This window comes from Myotis lucifugus, unplaced genomic scaffold, assembly GCF_000147115.1.
Source record: "Myotis lucifugus unplaced genomic scaffold, Myoluc2.0 scaffold_44, whole genome shotgun sequence".
NCBI lineage: Eukaryota > Metazoa > Chordata > Mammalia > Chiroptera > Vespertilionidae > Myotis > Myotis lucifugus.
In genome coordinates, this window is record NW_005871092.1 from 2,591,718 (window position 1) to 2,612,930 (window position 21,213).

A 21,213-nucleotide genomic window follows, 5' to 3' on the forward strand; every position below is an offset into this window, starting at 1 on the left:
AAAGTAACACAAAGTGAGTGGCTAAAAACAACAGAAACTTACTGTCTTACAGTTCTTGAGGCCAGAAGTCAAAATTCAGCAGAGTTGGTTTCTTCTGGAGGCTCTGAAGCAAATTGTTTTATACCTCTTTCCTAGCCTCTGGTACTTGCCAGCAATCCTTGGTGTTCCTAGGTTTACAGATGCATCCATCATCACATGGCTCTCCCCTGTGTATCTCCTCTATGTCTTTGTGTCCACATCTTTCTCACTTTTCTCCTATAAAGACTCTAGTCATTGTGTCCTAATTCAGTATAACCTCATCTTAATTTGATTACAAATTAAGACTATTTTCAAAAAGATCACATTTCTAAGATAATGACATAAATTTGGGGGGATACTACTAAACTCAGTACAGTATGTAATGTTGAATTTCAAATCTAAAGATGGTTCATTTGAAAAAGCTAGTTTCACAAAAATAGTTTGTTTTTACAAAAACAGATTTCTGAGGTTGATAAATATCTCTTTTCATGGACTTCCACTTAAAACCATTATCAGATCTCTAAAATGACAAGTTATAACCAAATATTTTTAAAAGTTATTTCCAAGTACTATTTGTGTTTAATAAATTGCATTTTCATGGCTCAATATTAGACTTCCCATGGGGAGAAGTGGGGTGTGGAGGAGGAGGCTCAGGGGAGAGACACACAGATGAGGTTATGGTGATCTTGAAATTCTCCATACTAGCCAAAATCTGAAGTAGGAACTCCTTCAAATCAGATTTCTTTGCAGTAATGATGTATTGAGTTACCTACAGCTTTTGGATTGACTTTTACCGCTGTATTTTATAAATTCTAGCTATAAAAGCCAAAAATCTTTAGCTGGAATACCTGAAATAGGAGATCAGATGAACTCTTGGGATTTACTCAGACCCTGTGTTCTTTAACATTTTATTAGTATATATTTGAGTAGTTTTTAAAATAAGGAACTTTGCCTCATATTTTTTGTGCCCTTCCAACCTCCCTCTTGTCACTCACTGGTCACAATGACCATATTAAGGATGGACCTGTTAGAAGTATTGTCAAATGAATTTTCTAGGTTAGCCTTTTGGGTGAATGTTTGATTTTGCAAAACTCAACTCATTTTTAATAATGAGCTTTGGAGGATTGTTTGCATTTCTTCAGACTTAGGAACCAGAATTTCTTGGTTTCTTCTGGAGGCTCTTAAATCTTAATGAAGCAAATTGTTTTATGCCTCTTTCCTAGCCTCTGGTACTTGCCAGCAATCCTTGGTGAAATAGGTAGATATAAGATTGGAATTTCAGGGAGTTAAGTTTTCTATATTACTTGTATTCTGATATTCACTTTGGAAAGTTTCCCAGGTTTCTAGAGTAGATATGCAGAAATAGGTAAGAGTGAATTTGACCTCAAACATTACTCTCAAGAAAATGTCAAAAGTAAAGGCTTTAAATTTTTAAGCTCAGTACTGGACAAATAATTAAGTAGACTTTAGTACATGAAGGTATGTGAGGGTTGATGTTTCTTTAAAAAAAAATGCTTTGTGTCCAGAAGGACTTACATATCAAATAGTAAAGAACCAAAGACTTAAGGTATCTCCAGAAATTGAGCGCAATGAATCTTTCTTTAAAAATCATAATCTCCAGTGATTCCATTTTTTTGAAACCTCTCATTTATCATGAGCTGTCAAATTCTGGATCGTTTCCTGCATCTCAGTTTTTAAAATTTCACTGATACCAGGGGACTTAACAGAAACTAAATGTCTGAGAGACACATTGGAGTAATCAATCCACTTGTCTTTGTCAACTTTCTCTTACGGACAGTTTGGGGCGGGGGGGGGGGGGTCCTTTTGTTTTTCCCCCCAACCATTTCCAAAAGCTCCGTGTTGTAGACAAATGATAACTGAGGAAATATATACAAGGCATTCGTCATATTTTGAAGAAAGGAGGGTAAAGGAACCAAGGCATATGTTTTTGGATTCTCAAGATAGGTGAAGGATTACCTCTCTATGGTTGATTGTTTTACTCATCATTTTATAAGACTATATGTTAGTTTATTGAAAAATCCGTTTCTTGTTTGCTTTTCCAAATGATTCATATTGGGAATAATTTGAGCTAAGTCTGGGTAATGATTCAGCTTGGACTTTAGAAAATACATTTCCCCTGAACTCATTATACATGTTTTCAAATTTGTAACTCTGCCCTTTGCATGGCCATTATCATTGGTAAATTTGTAATGAAGGATTTTTTTTCAAGTTACCAGTGAATGTTACTTCCATTCCTACCAATGTCTAAGCAAGTAACTGCCTCTCTTCTCCCTAACCCTTACTCTTCAAATATAGAAATCCAGCTCACAAGTAATGTTGATCAATGAAATATTCTTCATCACTTATTGGCACTTTAGTAAGAAAGAGGTTAGATTCATCCTCTGCTTAATACAGCAGTGAATGCCTATGGTCTTTGAAACACCCTGCTGAATGTTGCCCTAGCAAGCACCTACTTGAAATTTTTGCTCTGCACTTACATTTTGAACTATGTATGTTATGTTTGCATGTAACCACTACTATATGTCCCAGTTGTACAAGTACAGGATGTATTTTTCATGTTTGTTAAAATAGTTTATCAGTTAACAGTGTTATTTTTATTTATAAGACAAAGTCAGAAACCAAAATACTCTCATACTTGTGCCCTCCAATTTTTCTTTTCTGTTTTTTTTTTTTTAATGAATGCTGATCCAGCTGTCAACTTCCATTAAGTATAGGACACTTAGTAATGTAATGGGTTGTTGCTACTGCTACTAGTTTATTTTGTTATTGTTAGTATTTTTTCTTTAAATTGAATTTTTAACTAAGACTCAGATTAATAATATCTTTTACTAATCAACTGTAGATTCATTGTTCCCTAGACTTTTAAATTGAACATTATAATTTATACTTTTATTTTAAAGATATACTTAATAAATCATTTCAAAACAACAAAAAGGATTCAGGAATTTTAAAATGATTTGGATCCATCTTAAGATTTTGGCAGTAGGCCAGACAGAGTTAAGGTTCTACATTTTTATAGCCCTATATGTTTTTTAATTTTACTACTTTGAGAACATTTACTACATATATTTTGGTGCTGAATATTGTGATCCTATATTTCCAGGCATCACAATAAAGAAAGGCCATAATCAAGGTTGTAATAGCTATGTATACTTTTGGGAAATGACAGTCCTTGGAGCTATTCCATCTTTTTTTGTCAACTCTTCCACACCTATTAATATCTGTAACCATGAATAATTCCTCATTTGAAGAGCATTTGGTTATCTGAGGCAAATTATGAAACCTCAATTTTTTTTTTTATTATGAAGTGGGGATGCTACCAACATAATCTTTTTCTGAGGGTTGGTTTGCTTCATTATAAATAGTTAAAGGCCATTGACTCTTTCAAAATGATGCCAAATTAACTTGAGTGGTAAAAGTGTAAACTTGAACATCATTTATTATTACCTAGAGCACAATCAATGTCATTTTGATAACCTCTTATTAAGACATAGTAGTCATCTGGTGCTTGAGCATTATAGCTTTAGAAAAAGCACTCAACATCTCTGAGTATAATTTTATCTCATCTATACAATGTGATCCTGGAATATTCCAAGACAGCTGTCATAGAATCAATAGCATTATAGCAATAAGTGCTTTGTGGGATAATTAAATCTTCCATTGGGCACTTAGAAAGTGATATTTGTATTGATCAGTTATACTCAATGCCAATTTATTTGTTTTACATTTTCCTTGACTTTTATCTACTTTTTCAGATCTATTGATTTCATGTCAGTTATATATAAAAATTTGGCTACCAGTTGAAACTACTTCATGTCTTTTCGAATTTAAAATGAATAAAATTTCACCGACCAATATGAGATGTGACTTGTCATAGTTTGTGCCGAGTCCAATTTGTTTCCTAGAACTTTAAATACCTTCACAGTGTTATAGTAACTTTCATTAAGAAAAATTCTAACTCAGTAAACAAGCTGTTGTTACCAAATGTCCTTCTGAAGTCTTGGCATATCTGATTATTTTAAATATAGAACATTAGGCCTGGTACTTGAAAGTAGAGCCATCTTGATGCTTATATTCTATAGAAAGCTGTTAAAACTGCCAAGAATTTTAAGTTTGGAAAGACGTTTCATAAGTAATAACTTTTCATAAGATTGTGTTTATCATTCCCAGACTAGAAATAATAGAAACCAGATTTATATAGAAGCTGTGATATAGTAAAATAATTCAATTCAGCTGCCACTTATGGAGCATTCTACCACTATGAGGACTACAAACATGAGCAAAGGGATCTGGACAATTGAACTAGTAGATAAGAGTCAGGGAAAAAAAATCTGACATTGAGTTATACAGATGGTACTTCCTAAGTGACCAAATGGAGGAGAATTTAATTATCCCACAAATCACTAAGACCTATTTCTATAAACTGTCATAAACATTTAAAATATATAAATCAATGAATCATTTATTTTCTTCTATCTCTTTAGCACATATTCATTTTCCCCTTGTTCACCAACTCTCTCTCTCTCTCCTCACTCCTTTGTCTTCTCTCCCTCCCTCCCTCCCTCTCTTCTTTTCCTTTTTCTGTTTCCCATCTGACCATCACTTGAATTCCTAGGATAGTGTTTTTCAAACTGTGGGTCACAACTCATTAGCAGATTATGAATCAGTTTGACCCACATTTTTTAAAAACTGAAAATATTAGAATATACCACATAGTAAGGGAAAATATCATGTCATGAATTTATTTGTCATATATCTCAGGTATTTTATGTGATTATAACATAAAGTATATTTCTATTGCTGATTGCCATTTTTTAAAAGTTTGAAAGCTACCATTCTAGGGTGTTCCATCTATTTGTGTCTTGAACCTAATGTTCTTTAAACATACATGTTGAATAGTTACTGCATAAATATTTGGATAACATTTTTAAAACTAGAATTTTGTTTATGCTTGATATCTTGTGTCTAATCTGCATGGCCAGAGGAAACCCATAGTGCTGACAAGTTTTATAACATTACTTTTAAAAAAATCTATTTTCCACAGCATTTTCAATTCAAAGAACACTGTTAAAAGACTGATTTTTTTTGTAATAGAGTTTATACTGGTTTGCTCTGGTTTATATTGCCCCAAAGTCTAGGAAGCCTGACTGTGTATAGTAGTAGTGTGGTACTAAAAATAGGATTAGATCATTTTAAAGAGAAGGAGCCTGGGAACTGAGTTGTTTGACATATCACCTGAAAACAAATATTTATGTTAGGTTTTGTTGTTCAGGGTTAAGAGGAACTAGAATCTATCATTTACTTCTCTTAAAACATTCTTCTTGTAAGGCAGTATAGTAAAGATGTAAGACTCTCATATTCTAATTGAATTGTTTTATTTTTTAACTGTTAAGTTTTGAGAGTTTCTTATATATCATACATACTAGTCCTTTGTAGGCTCTGTGGTTCGCAGATTTTTTCTCATGGTCTGTAGCTTGTTATTTTAATCTTAACAGATTTTTGCAGACAAATATTTTAAATTTTGGTAAAGTCTAACATATCATTTTTCCTTTATAGGTCATGGTTTTGTGTCAAGTCTAAGAATTCTGCCTGGCTCTAGATCTGAAGATTTTCTCTTACTTTTTTTCTAAAAGTTTTATAGTTTTACACTTCAGTTTGTGATTCATTTTGAGTTCATTTTTTTATTGTGGTAAAATACACAGAACATAAAATTTACTATTTTAACCATTTTAAAGTGTGCAATTTAGTGGCATTAAGTATATTCACAATGTTGTGCAGCCATCACACTCTCTAGAATCAGAACTTTTTCATCACCCCAAACAGAAATTCTAGTACTCATTAAGCAGTCTCTCCTCATCCCGCCTTCCCCTGAATAATATTCCATTATGTGGATAATACTACATTTGTTGTTTATCCATTCATCAGTTGAGGGAATTTGAGTTGGTTCCACCTTTTGGCTATTGTGAATAGTGCAGCTCTGAACATTTCATGTACAAGGTTTTTTCTACCTAACGTACGTCACTTAGCATAATGCCCACAAGGTCCACCCATGTTGTTGAAAGTGGCAGGATTTCCTTTCCTTTATAGCCGAATAGTATTCTGTTGTATATATATTACATTTTAAAAAATCTGTTCATTCATCAACACTTAGTTTGTTTCTATTATCTTGGCTATTGAAAATAATGCTGCAAGCTTCTCCCATATTTTTCTGAATTTTGTTTATGTTCAGATAATCTTGTGGATGCTAAACGTTTTCAGAGTTTGAAATACAGTTCAATCTGTAGTACTTGGTGTACAGAATTGCAGATAATCAGTTGTGCTTATGATTGGCTTAAAATCTATGTAAAAGGAGAAGTTACTATTCTTATTCTTTATTCTATATCCTTTATATAAATTCCCAATTCTTATTCCATGTTCATAAAACTTTGAAACTTCTTCTTTTAAGAAGCCAAGTTAAATAATGAGCTTTTGAAGTTTTAAAAAGGTCAGAGTGTGGTGAGTCATTTCTAATCTTATTTACCTTTTTTTGGTGTCATTTCCTTATTTTTTTATAAATGCCATAAGCTCCAATTGTTAAATATTCAGGACAGAATTTAGACTAAACGTTTCAAAATTTTGGAGTCCTCTTATGTTTTATGATATGTGAAAAAGTATGTGTCATTGTAAAGTGAACTAGGAAACAGAAAATCATGGCTTGGAATATTGCCCCAGACATAAGCAATATGAATTGGGGCAGGATTCTTAATCCACTGAACATCTCAATTATCAACCTGAACTTATAGCTGCAAAGATAAAATCAGAAAGATTTAAGAGATGGTATAAACTACAAAGTGTTATACACATATAGTATGTTCTTTTATTATTTAAGTAGGTGGTTAGAAGTAGCTTTCTCTTTACCTTACTCGAAAAATGTGTTAATCATAACGAGTTCTTCAAACTATAAGCTTTTACTTATTAATGTTTCACTTATCAGCTTCTTAAACCAATGCTGGGAAAATGAAATGAATCTACCACAATTCTTTACTTTTTGCTGTGTTTTCATAAAATTATTTTATAAACATCACAAACTTGTTATCTAACCCTATTCTTCATTAAACTAAATAGTGCTTTTGGAATTGAGAAATAGGTAGAATCCAACTAAAGACAATATTTGTGCACTGTCTTTTAAAAATGGCTTAAGCCAGTGGCCTACTGTGGCAAATGAAATAGAATTGATTTCTTTGTTAAGTGATATCCCAGTTATTAATCAAGTACTCGCTTAGTCTGTAGTTGGCCATTTAAAAGTCAGCATGACATAATAAACAGCTTCTAAGAAAATAATGTTCCAAAGATTGATTAGGCCTCTAGACATGTGATAACCCAGCTGGATATGAAAAAAAGGAAAGTTTTTTTTTACAGTTGGTGCTCTGTATACCACTTTTTTTTATATATAGCAAGATAATGGTAAAGACCATAGGTTGGTAAGCCAAACTAATAACAGTACAAAAAAAACCCAAATTTTTGAAGAATATAATATGGCCAGAGTTATTCCACTAGTAGTAGATGTTGTATAAAAAGAAGAAATTTTAAAAAAACAACTTTGAAGAACACATTTAATTATCACTCATTCTTTAATTGTTTTTTCTTTCAATTTTTAAAGTAATGACTTAGGATGTGGAAGGCTCAATGATATAAAAGCTCATTTTTTACATTTTTTTCACTGATTAATTGATTTCTAGTCACAAAATCAGAATTTCATTTAAGTGGTATCATATAAAGTGTTTTAAGCTATATTTCCTGAATTTTCAGTGTAGTACACTAAAGTAATTTAGATAGCTTACAGAATGTTGTATATGAAATTAATGTTGGCAAGAAGAAGGAAATAATTTCAATGTGTTTTGCAAAAAATTATTTTTAAACAATGAGTTTACACTTCTAAGACCAGAATTAATGCAAGAAGTTTTAATGTCTTATCATAAGTTTGCGCTGGCTAAGTTGGGTCAAGGCAGCTTTAGAGATGAAATCTATCACAGAAGACTAATTTGTTAGAGACGAATTGATTGTTAACTGTGTTTAAAAGGTGAGACCAGATGTCCCTGGTCTTTATCAGGGATTCAGATCTCTAAGATGAACATGACCTTTTTTTGCCTTTCCCCTTCTGGATCTAACTAGCACTTGGAGTGCGGGTAAATTTCCCGCCAAAATATAAGATGGCTCTGTCTTTTGGTTTTGTTCCATCCACCAAAAGGGTGGATTACAAACAAATATTTGGTAATACGCAGTTACAATCGGCCCGAGTTTACACGTTTCCCGCACTCCACCGCAAATCTATATGAACCGAGTTAAAGACGGCTCCCGCGGAGTACGCGCAATTCACGCCAGCCGACTTAACTCGTTTCCCGCACTCCAAGTGCTAGAAAAGTGTTCCGCTGGGACTTTGAGGTTGTGGAATTTGCAGAGTTGTGGGTCCACAGAAACTTCTCTCCCCTTAGATTTTGACATAAATGGAAAAAGAATACTTGGATGTTTTACATTTAATTCCCCGTATTAAGAAGTGATTCTTCCCACCAGACAAATAATTACTTAAAAAATGCCACTTTGTAGTTAGTCAGAATGGTCTTTTGTTACCCACTCATTTATACTGAACAAGTTGTAGGAGTGGAAGTCACGATCCATAGACAAAATTATGTTAAGCAAATCCATTTTTACAGTTTCTTTTTTGTTTCCTTTTCTGGTTCCTTCTTGCACATTTTTGCATTTTCTATACTCAGTTCAAAAGAACAACTAGGAAAAGGAATACACCATCAGTGGTCTCCCTTTCTCTTGATTTAGGCTTACTACCATGTCACTTCTAAAAACTTGAGGAAGCATTCCTTTAGTTGGCAGTGACTATTGCTCTCTGCTAGGTCATTGCTCCTCTAAGTGTGGTTCAGGATCTAGTACCAGTCTGCACATTGGACTGTCTGTGACAAGTACAGACTGATATTATGTGTTTAGAAACTTATTGCAGTTTGACATTGCCAAGACATCTAAATGCATAATTTTGTATTTTACAAAAATATTGGCTCACAGTAAGTTGGCGAAGGCCATCATAGACAACTTGAAAAGCACCAAGCTAGATGACTTCAACTTCTAACACAGAGATCCCAGGTGGGGGTGAGGGAGGAATATTAAATGACTATCCTATTGATCTAGCTATAGTTAGTTAGGTGCTCAGTTGTAGCAAAGCCCAAATGAATTTGTTCCCCTAGCATGAAATCAAGACTAATCCTTAGTATCAGTGATAATCATGATAATTAAGTGAATCAGCTGTTCATGTGGTTTTTGAATAGCTTTTCATTGTTTCTTTACTTGGATTTTTGAAGTACCATCTTGCTGAAGTTATGTAATCTAGCAATCTTAGTAATTCCTACATTTTCCCTGGGAACTTGTTGAATCATTTAAAAATCTTAAAGCATGTTTCTCTCATGTCAGTAAATTATATTCACTACAAAATGTAGTGGGTCTTAAATCTGGCCAAAGTTTGGTCTAACAACATCATAACTGAGAAAAAAGAGCTTTACTGACAGTACTCACTAATTGTGAAAATTTGCCATTTTAGATGTGGCGTATGTATTTTGACCATTACTTTCTTTAAAAATTGAACAGCAGTTGGTGACATTATTATAATTGAACCACAAGCTTCCATTAGCTCTGAAAATATCAATTTCCAATTTAGCATTACAATCTAAGACATTTTTTACCTTAATTAAATAATTGATCTGATATTTTGTTGAGAAGTTACTTTTTAAAGAAAGCTACCACTTAACTCTAGGGGCTGGGGGAGGGGGGAGGTTCTGCTTGACCCATGTAAATTTTAATTTCATAATGAATTTACCTTACCATTAATGTCCTTCTTTGTGTTTATTAATACAGATAAGGGGAATCAGCAGGCTTGAAGCATGAGTTCAGATGCCAGCCAAGGCGTGATCACTACTCCTCCTCCTCCCAGCATGCCTCACAAAGAGAGGTATTTTGACCGCATCAATGAAAATGACCCAGAATACATCAGAGAGAGGAACATGTCTCCTGATCTACGACAAGACTTCAATATGATGGAACAGAGGAAACGAGTTACTCAGATCTTGCAAAGTCCTGTGAGTTGAAATAATAAGAAGGCTATACTTTTTCTTCTTCTTTGGAAACCTTGATATAATGAGGTCGGAGGTATCTTAACTCTCAGTTTAGAAGAGGGATGGAGGAAGAGTGATTAGTTGCCCCCAATCTTGCAGAAGCAAAATGCACACCTAATTTAAATATTTAATTTGCAAGGCTTTAATAACAAAATAGTATTGTCTTGGTGGTGTCAATTTTCTTTGGGTGATTTCTGAATGTAATGCTTCATTGAAAGATGCTTCTGAGCTAAAGGACATCCAATTCAGACTGAATATCTCTGAAGAAATGAAAGTCATTACTGAAGTGTTAGAAACCAAGAAAGAAGTGAGGTATATCTCATGCACATATTTTCTTCTTCCTTTGGGTACCTTGACAATCAGAGCAGCATAGGAAGACGTAAGGTTTTTGAGGTCTGAGATTGGGCAGCCTCATGTCACATATATCTAATGCAGACACACATGCATGCATACACACCAAACTAATTAGATTACAAGTGGACTACAATCTAAACTCAAGATGAAAATTCTGTCTGCACAGTAGTATCCAAGCCTTACAAATTATATTCAAGTTTTTTTACCCTTAGTGGAATTTCAAAGGTCATGTATAAGTAAGAAAATGAGAGAACAGCTTAATTTAAGATGCAAAATTAATTCATAACTTTATGTAAAATGAAGGTCATGGTCCCCTTAAGGCAGACAGAGTTCAGCACACATAGACACATGATGCCCAGGTTAGGGTTATATTAGGTTTCCAACTTAGGTACTAAAATAAGCACCGAGACATAGAACTGCCTGGGGTGGCCCTGGTAAATCATTTTTGTTGTGCCCTTGTGAATTTAATCACAGAGGTTAAGTCCAAAGCCAAAGGGGAATTCCACTCTGAGCAATTCTTCTGTACTAGTGGCCTAGATAAAAATCAAGTACAAGTTATAAAAGCAATGCAAGCTTTGAGAAATTTAAGTATAGCTTAAATTTATTTTGTTATTACTATTTTGTGTGTGTGTTAATCTTCACCTGAGGATATTTTTCCATTGAATTTTTTTGAGAGAGTGGAAGGGAGGGGGAGAGACATAAAGAGAGAAACATGGATGTGAGAGAGACACATCGATTGATGAGTTGCCTCCCGCACATGCCCCCATCGGGACCAGGGATCAAGCCTGCAACCAAGGTATGTAACCTTGACCAGAATCAAACCCTCGACCCTTCAGTCCCCAGCTGAGGCTCTGTCCACTGAGCCAAACCAGCTAGGACAAGTGTAGCTTAAATTTAAAGCTATCCTTTAAATAAACCCTTAAAGAAACCCTTTCCCAATGGAAAAGAGATTAACTAGACTTCATCATGAAGGAGTAAATGTTAAGTGCCTTCTTTTATGAAACCTAAGTTTCTGTGTTTAGAAATATTTGAAGGACATGTTAATTATTTGAATCAAAATAGATATATTTTCTCTTCTAAAGAAACCCCATTTTTAAGCTCTAACTTATTAGCTCAGTGATTATGTAATATATAGTAAAAAGTAACTGAAAGAATGAGATAAAGTTCAGATTTTGTGCAGGATTATTAAATACTGAGATTTCTTTGGGAAGTGCTCAAAAAAGGACCATTCAATTCTAACTATAAAGTTTAAAAGGAAGAAATACTACACTACATTTCCATGTGAAGTTTTTTGTTTTATAATTTCCCCATTAAACCAGAGACAGCATAACTTTGAGTAGATTGTCTAATTTTTAATATTTATGTATTTTCATTTGTGATTTGGCTTAAAAGTATCAATTTTACTTATGCCTTGGGGAACTTAATAAAATAATGAGGAAGGGGCAATATATAGATTGTTATTTCTATATTCATGTAGCAAGAGTGATAATCTTTAGCCCAGAGAGTAACAAAGAAGGTTTAAAAGAATTGTGGATTGATCATTTTCCCCCTAGATTTTTGCTAGTGAATTTAAAATCTTGTTTGTGAAAGTGTAAAATTTTGTTTTCCTGCCATGTTTAACAACGAACTTCTCACCAAAGGAAATTATACATAGTGGCCTGTAGTAGTTACCTATTGCTACATAACTAATTACCCCAAAATTTAGCAGCTTAAAACAACAAGCTTTAAATATCTCATCATTTCTGTGGGTCAGGAATTCAGAGCAGCTTAGATAAGTGGTCTAACTCAAGGTCTGTTATGAAGCTACAGTCAAGACATCAGCCAGGGCTGCTGTCATCTAAGGGCTCGACTGGTCCCGAGGGTCATTCACATAGGTATTGGCAAAAGGCCAGAGTACCTTGCCACATGGACCTTTACCTTAGGCTGTTTGAGCGTTCTCTTCCAAAGTATCCTAGAGAGAGCAAAGAGGAGCCTGCAGCACCTTTTATGACATTAAACACTACCATGCTTACCATGTTTATTAGTTAGAAGTGAGTCACTAAGTTCAACTCATACTCAAGAGGACAGGAATTAATCTCCACCTTATGAGGGGAGGATTGTTCACTCTCTGTTCCCAATTTATTTTAAAAGACTACAGTCTGTCATAGTTTATTTACCTTCCTCCTACCTGCAAAAAATACCCACCTTTTCCTAACACCCCTGCAAAAGTCTCATTCCAGTACCATATTATATGCCTGAATCCAGAATCTCATCAAAATCTGGTCCAGGTGTATAAATCTGGTCCTGGGGTATAATTCCTTAAGTTCAGCTCCTCTTCTCAATCTATTGATCTAAAAACTGAAGAGATAAGTATATTGAACAAAGAGCTAAAGAGATAAGTGGTGGGGCAGGCAAAGACAATGCTATAACATTCCTGTTCAAAAAAAAGAGAAAATTGGGTTATAAAGGAGTAACTCGCCCATAGCAATTCTGAAATCCATTTGGGCAAATGCTTAGAAGTTCCCCTGTTGAGGACTCAGTCCTTCTACTTACCAGGGATGAGTCTCCTTAGTTGTTGGCTCAGTCCTCTGGGGTTTGGGGTCTATCCTCTGAATCATTATTTCTTTTCCTTGAAAGGCAGCCTATGTTGGCAACTATATTTTTCTCAACCTGCTTCTTTCTTGTAGAGGTTTTAGAGTTCAAAGACCTCTTGTCTTTTTGGACTGTCTTTGTTCCTTTAAGCCCAGGCTTGAGTTGTTTCTACTAATTAAAAGTCTTTTAAAACCTATGGGCCTCCTGTGAATATTGGTGTTCATTATTAGACAAAACTCAGAGCCAATAAGATACAAATCAAAGATATTTCTAGTTTGTTTTTGTAAGAAACAAATTGGTAAGTGGTAAGTTTAAAATGGTGAGTTCATTTGGGAAGAAAGGAAATCAGGAGAGAAATCAATAAAAGCAAAGTGTAATACTTTTTTTTTATTAAGGATTTACTGTGTGCCAGGCACCTATTATGTATTGAATCTTATTTAATCCTCAAAAACTCCATCAAAGAAGTATTAATATCCCTAGTTTACAGATGAACAATAAACTGAAACTTAAAGACATTAAATAACTGTAGTTTTTACAAATTTAGTTACATGGTAGGGTCTAAATTTAAGCTCTAAAGTTCACACCCTTAACCACTAAGCTGTAGCACTTAAAGCATTCAATAACAATGAAATAATTTCACCCATATATTATTTTTTCATTTATCTTCAAATTCTGTTGCTCAAGTTAATCTAACCCCACTCAAGAAGAGTTTCTAGTTAGAAGACATTTTGGTGCCTGTAAATTTGAACAACAAACAGCACATTATTGTCTTGAGCTGAGAAAATAAGAGAAGAGCTTAGAATTTGTCTCATCCAGACTCCAACTATTACTTAATTTCATGACCTTTTGTCATAATGTTTTTTAATTTAAGAAAGTATTTGTCTTAGAAATTAAATGCTGGTGAGGAAACTGGTTTTAGCTAGAGATTTTGTTAATGCAGTAGGGAGAAGCCACAAGTTTTCTTTGACAAATATACTCCTCATTTACATGTCTATGGAGACCCTAGATTGTCATTTTCCCCCTTGTCTCAGAATGAAGCATTCATGGCAAACCACTGTAATTAAATGATGCCTCATCAAAGTTGAAGTATGTAAGTTAAAAAACTAATAGCACATGTGCAGAGTAGGTATTTGGTAAATTCTGAATACATGGATGAAGGGTATATGAATAGCTGAGTAGGCTTTGAGTCATTAAACACTTGAATGTTGTCCAACAAGCTCCTATTGAACTTTACTGTTTAATGTGGAAAACGGTGGGTTTCAGAAAAAGAATGCAAGTTCTTAAGCCTTACCACTTATAGGAAGCAATTTAGACTAGTTGACAGAAGTGTGTAATGTTATTCTGAAAGATAGCACAACAGGAATGTAGATGGTGAGCATTTAGGCACATGACAGGGTGATGTGTGATGCTATACGCTTATTTTGAAGAATAGAGAAATTTCAAAATCATACATTTTAGAATATCACTGTCATTAAGGCCTAAAATTGAACTGTGCCTTAATTAGAATAGTTAGTCAAAATCACCATGATTTATCTGGGCACTTTAGAAGTTTAAGATGCAAGTATTCTGTATTAACTGTTTGCATTTTAATTATATACCAGTTTCAAAAAGAGATATTATTCTAACCTTTAGCTTCATATTAATTAAGACTTACATACAGGAGAAAGACCATCCAGAAGAAAATATGGTTTATTTGTTTTTTCTCCTTTCAACAGGACCAGTGGTAATCTATTTCCAAATGAATACATTTCTTAATGGAGAATTTCTAAGTAAGTTTGTTATGCTCCTAATCCCTCCTTAGGAGAGATCTAATAACATAATTGTAGGGTGCCTTGGGAGCAGCAAGTCTGTAATCTTTTTTTTCTTTTTGCTCCAACTTTTCTCTCTAATAATTCTTATGATGTAGAATATCCACATGTGGATATTTTAAATCCATCTCTGATATTTATCAATATTGCTACCTGATTTCCATGAGTTAGATATTACTTATAAATTAGCCAATGTGATTTCTTTTTAGCCTTAACTGAGATAATTGCATCAGGTCAGTTTCTTTTATCAAAGTGGTCCTCTTTTTTGTGATTTAAAAATCTTTCACTTTCTCCTGAAAGTTCTGATTTTAGATGCAGAAGCCTTCAGATCTGACATTTCAAATTAATTCTACTTTTGGTTTATAGTATAAAGAAATATGTATGTACTTAAAAGTATACTCGTACCGTACAAAAATCTCAAATCTCTGAATCTTTTATGTTTTTTATAAGTTTATTTTTATCCATACCTTATAAATTCAGAGTTTACAGGATCACTCCCTCAACATCGACAGAAGATGTATAAAATAAAAAGGTATGAGATTCAGATAAGGCTTTTAAGGCACCCTCTCTCTAACTTAAACATTTTGTTTTTTATCTAGTGATTTTTTATCATACTTTTTTAGACATGCATTTGATGAGGAAGCTGTCCAAATTATAATATTCGGGGGACAAACCAAGTTTTCAAGTATGATTTTATTTGAGTTGAAGAATTAAATGACTTTTAAAAAATTTATAACATTCAGTGAATATTCACTTCTTACATAAAAAAAGATGACTTTCTCCCATTAGATGATGGACAGGCCTAATCACACAGGAGGAATTTCTCATTCAAGTGATAGACTGATGAGACTGTTTCCTAGAGATTCAGATTCAGTACTAATAAACTATGAAATGGATCTTTGCTATCATTAACTCAGTCAAGATTGAGATCACATTCTTTTTTTTTTCTTATATGTAGGGAAATAAGAAGAAAACTCTAACTTACAATTTTATTAATTGAGCACTGAACTAGATACTCAGGGAGACTCTAGGAATGTAAAAGACAGTCCAGCCATCAGATATTGTGGTATAGTAGAATAGGAAGAATAAATCACAATCATATGGTAGGTACCCTAAGTGTAGAATAGGCAAATGTTAAAAGAATTCAGAACAGGATAGAAAGAGAAGAAATAAGGAGATCTTTCCTAAATGAGGTGATTAAAAGAGAGACTTCAAGAAGAAGGTGGCATTTAAGATGAATGTTGAGTAAAGGGTAATTCATTAGATAGAGGAACAGTAGAAGCCAGCATTTTCATTTGGTGGAATATTCTGAGCAAGAATAGAAAACTACAAGTTGTGATCAGAGACAATACTTGAGCGAACCTCCTAGACTAGACCAGAGCACAAGGTGGTAATGGTAGATATAGAAAAAAATTACATAACAGATTATAGAAGTCCTGAAGTAATAGCAGACTATTTTGGTCTAAGTTAGAGGTCAGCCCATTTTCTCATCATTTCCAGTTTCAATCTGTTTATACAATTTTTTATACATACATACACACAATGGTTGTTTTGGACCTGGGTTCACCACCACTTATTAGCTGTGTGACATTGAGAAACTCACTTAAATATAGTAAGCAAATATTTTTGTGAAAATTGTATACGTAAAGTTATATACAGTATTGCTAATTTAAAACATGTTATGCTTTTGTGGCTACACTTTGAATATTATAATCATAATTCCTTAAATTGTATTTTGGGTTTTGAAGGTCTCAAAGATTCTATCACCCTGATGGCAACCTGGAGTATTCACATTCATGTATTCATGTAGTCAAGGTGTAATAACCCCCTCTACTTCCTCCTCTCTGATCTTCTGTATCTGAGATGGAAGCCACAGTTTATGCTGTGGTTTGTATATGTGTTGTTTGATCTTTTCACCTGACTTCAGAAGCCCAGCATGTGACCTTGCTGCCCTGCTCTAAGTTAGTTTCTCATTCTACTTTGATGGGAGAATTCCTAGATGTAAGAGGGCAAGTACTCCTGGATCATATAATCTGCTGCTATATAATTTTTTGCTCTGTCATTTCAACCTAATGCTCTAATCTAGCCTAAGAGATTTACTCAGTATTTCTGATCATAACATGCCTGGTGCCTTATTAGTTGTATTTGGTTTCAGTGATAACAACCCGTCTCTGATAAAATTAAGGAAAGATCATGTGTCCACCTGAGAGCCCAGATTGGAATCTTTGTTTCATTATGTATTAGCTGTGCAACCTTGAACAAATCATTGTCTATCTCAAGACTTTGTTGTGAGATTTAACTGATTCAATTAAAAAGGATTGTTTTGCTAACATTGAATTTTAGTAGAAATATGATCTATCATAACGATAAGTATTTTATTTTAAAAATTTTAATGAAAGTTTAATGATTTTATTGATAAGCTTTGAAAAACAGCTGAAACAATTTTATATCATTAGTAATTTTACATTATTATAACCTAGGCAAGTTCTGAATAATATTTCATTGAAACATTAAAATGAGTTATAAATGTTATGACAAAAAATATTAAATCTTTTGGAATAGAAGAATTCTTATCTATTGAAGCACTGTCAACTATATAAAAAGGCTTGGGAAATTTTATTTACTTTGAAATTTTTCTTTTCTTATACTTTATGGATGCTATTCACTAGCTTTAAAGGGGCAAGTCATATTTTTCTCTTAGTTGATTACAGAAGGGCTTATACATTCCCCTGTATGACACCATGGATCATCCTGAAGCTGTAGCATGGTATTCACCATATTGTGGGATATATTATAGTGAAAAAGCATTATCACTAATGAAAAATCCATTTGACCTGAGTGCTTGTCTCTGGCACTTGACAGCTATGTGGCCTTGGACAAATATTTCAAACTTTCTTACTTAGCTTTCTCATCTCACCCAGCAGAAATGTCTCATCAGTTTCACAAATAGTTGTGATTCTCTTTAATTTTAACTTTAAAGCCATTGTAAATCAGCACACTGAGAAGATTGTTTTGATTCATGTTGACTGCTAGAGAATTTAGATAAAATTTGACTCATCTCTATTGAATGCATAGAGTCTTATAGCATGAACTTTGTGTCTTAACCTCATTCCTGGCTCTGTCTCGCCTCCTTATACTTATTTCTCATTAGCTTGACTTTTATAATGCACATTTTATTTTTGTATCATTTTAATCTACGGAATCTGCCTTCTGTACTTCCTGGAACAGCATTCAATAAAATAAATAATGCCTACTTTTCAGAGCTATTATAATGTGAATAATTAGTGATATAATAGGTATCCTTAATTTTTTTTCCTTACTGACTCAAAGAACATTGGTTACAGCTACTTTGAACTGAGAAAAGTTTAAGTAGAATTTTGTTGTACAGAGAAGATAACAGTGGGCCCCATAGCTCAGGGGTTAGAGCACTGGTCTTGTAAAGAGAAGATAGAGTTTCAGAAGAGCAGATTGACCCATTGCCAGGTATACAGAAGTTTTCTGTAGTTTATATAAAGATAAATGAGTATATCTGGAAGATTCTTTTCTTTTCAGCCTTAAATGTGGTAAAATACTCATGTTACTTATCTGTATGAAGGCAACCACATTATAAACAGCTCTGTATACAACCATTTTATGTTCATGAGGTCTTAGAAATGTATGAATGGAGTTTTCTGATAAATGTAATGTGTCTTTGTTGAAGAGATTTTATAGGATAGTTTCTCTGGTTTAAATCATGTATTAAATGAACTAGATATAGACAATGGAATTAGATGTTTATAATTTTTATAATTGTGTTAACGAGTTTCATCTGACAAGCCTTGAATTTGTAAAAGAAAAGCCATATTTAACTAGTGTACACTGCTCCATGAACTCAGAATTCAAATACGGTCACAGCTAGTATATTTGAGATAAATCACTCAAACATCCACCTGCTGTATTAGTGGAAAGTACAGCGTCTTCCTCTTGGAATTTCTACTTTCCCCTAAATTGTCCCAGGAACTTCAGTGACTTATTATATAGTCCAAAAGGGTTCATTAGTGGCCTCCATATCCAAGATGTGGTGTGCACATCTGTCTGCATATGTGAAATAGTCACACTAAAGTCTGTTGAGTCCACCATTGCCACTGCTCCTCCCTGGCGTATGGTGGTGGTGGTGGACTTACCCGGTCCAACAGAAGATGCAGGTTCACGATTGACCCAATGGTGCATCAGGGAAGGATAAACCTCCCTGTCCCTCTTCCAGTGCTAAGCTCAGGGTGTTCCAGGGTGCCCCCCATGATTGAGTTTCCTAGATTACAGCTATTAGCACTCGGCTCTTTCAGTGATTGTCACAGATGCTTCTCAGCTGTTGTTCAAAGAGCAACACAAGCATTGCTTCATAGTCTCAGAACCACATTTTCCCTTCTACTATGGGCTCTTATGCCATTATTTTTTTTTAAAAGAAAGGGAGAGGGAAAGAGGAAAGAAAAGTCATTCTTTCTGAAAACCTCTAAGTTATTCAGCCATACTCTAAGCAAGGCTACATCTAAGTAGGAATTCCAGGGGATCTTATTCCCAACCTGTGAGGAAGGCTACTATTGGTGACTCAGAGGAGATCAACCCTTCTAAGAAATATTTCCCCTGTGATCTCCAGGGTCTTCACACCTACCCCTCTTGGAGGTAGTGATTCCAAAGCAAATGTCTGCCTTCTCACTCTTAGGTGAAGAGGAGGGGGAGGGGGGATTGAATTCAGTTTCTGGCAGGACATTCTGCTACACATGTAACCAACCTCAAATGGAAGAGCGTGGTTTAGATGATTTATATTGCAAGAGCCTTCATATTTAAAATGAATAAAAGTAGACATGAGCAAGAGAACAAATGATGAATTTAGTAAAGTAAGTGTTAATTGGGTGTGATGGAAATAACAAAATCAGCTATTTCAAGTAATGTGAAAGATTTGGAGAGGTGTCAAACGATCAATTATATTAGCAACTCAAGGGTTACTAAAATAGAGATTTCCCCTTAATGTTTGGGATTTTTAATTTATATAAACACTTTCTGCCACACACACATCCCCTTGCTGCCCCACCCTCTCCCCAGCCCCACCCCAAAAGAAAAGATACAACAGAACTCCAGAACAGGAACATGCAGTACCCAAAGTTGGAAAAAAGTGTTCTTTCTTTAGCACAGTGTTGCATAAGGGGAGTAATCCGTTCTCAACTCTGCTTACCGTTTGCTTCCAGAGTTCATGGCTAAGTGACTGCCATAGAAATACTAAAATGGAAGCCATGATTTAGTATGACTTAGCGAAGACTTTTGCTGTGAGGGACTCTGTGGTCAAGAGTCATGTCCCATTCAAGTAGAGACTCTATTCTAACCTGGGTAATGAGGCTGCTGGGCAAGGAACAGATCTCTTTTAGTTATCAGTCCATACTTGATGCTCTGGTTGCTTTTACTATACCTGTACTTGTCTATTGTAGATGTTATAATAGCTAATTTTGAGATTAAGAATGCTTAATGTTTTTTTCTCCCCTGAAAGCAAGTTTCTAGCTTCTTCCAGTGTTTTAATTTTATTATTTTGTGTTTTATACTTGTTTTAAAATACTCTGGATGAAACCCATTCGAAAGAGAGGTGGAGGGAAAAAGATTAATTCTATCAGCAAGTTGTGTTTGGGTTGTTCTGCTCCAGGAGAGATGTGTGTGCTCAGTGGTTATTTCTGTGTATTGCAGGCCTTTCGGGAAGACCTGGAATGCCTTATTCAAGAACAGATGAAGAAAGGCCAAAACCCGACTGGATTACTAGCGTTACAGCAGATTGCAGATTACATCATGGCCAGTTCTTTTTCGGGCTTTACTTCACCTCCCCTCAGTATGTCAGTTTGGAAAGTTTTTAAAAAATGATAATTTTGTCTCTACTTTCACATTATATATCCCTAGCAACATATTCTGCTCTGGTTCAGTCCTTAAGTTTAAACATCTAATACTTAGAGTAACAGTGTTAGAATCTCTCACTTTTCATATCAATCAGGCATTCACTAGACTTTGTGAGGATTACAAAATAGTCACAAGATGTGGTCTCTTCCCTATGTTGAGGACACATACCATGAATGCACAGAAGATTAAAACTGCAAGATAACTATAGAGGAAAATTACAAAGCAGTTCATAAGCAATTGTCCAGTGACCCTTAACAAGTCATCATGCTATGAGTTCAGAGTTGGAATTGGTTATTGGCTGAAGTGGACTGAGGAAACTTTAAAGAGAGGCCTAAACTACCCAGCTTTAGAGGATGGAGTAATTAGAACTTGGTGTT

At 34.4% G+C, this 21,213-nt stretch overlaps 1 protein-coding gene across 6 annotated transcripts in view; it reads left to right on the forward strand.

Moving 5' to 3' along the window:
* ADD3 (adducin 3) overlaps positions 1-21,213 on the forward strand; it is a 119,287-nt gene that overhangs the window by 78,697 nt on the left and 19,377 nt on the right. For 5 of the 6 annotated variants that reach the window (XR_002829084.1, XM_006088112.3, XM_006088111.3 and 2 more), the window contains exons 2-3: positions 9,934-10,154; positions 20,633-20,771. Coding sequence is in view for 5 of the 6 variants with exons in the window: in XM_006088112.3 (XP_006088174.1) it covers positions 9,960-10,154; positions 20,633-20,771 (334 nt within the window). In the remaining variant the exon portion in view is untranslated. Of the gene's footprint in view, positions 1-9,933; positions 10,155-14,860; positions 14,885-20,632; positions 20,772-21,213 lie in introns of those variants that run through there. The other variant, XM_006088114.3, reaches the window with a different exon arrangement.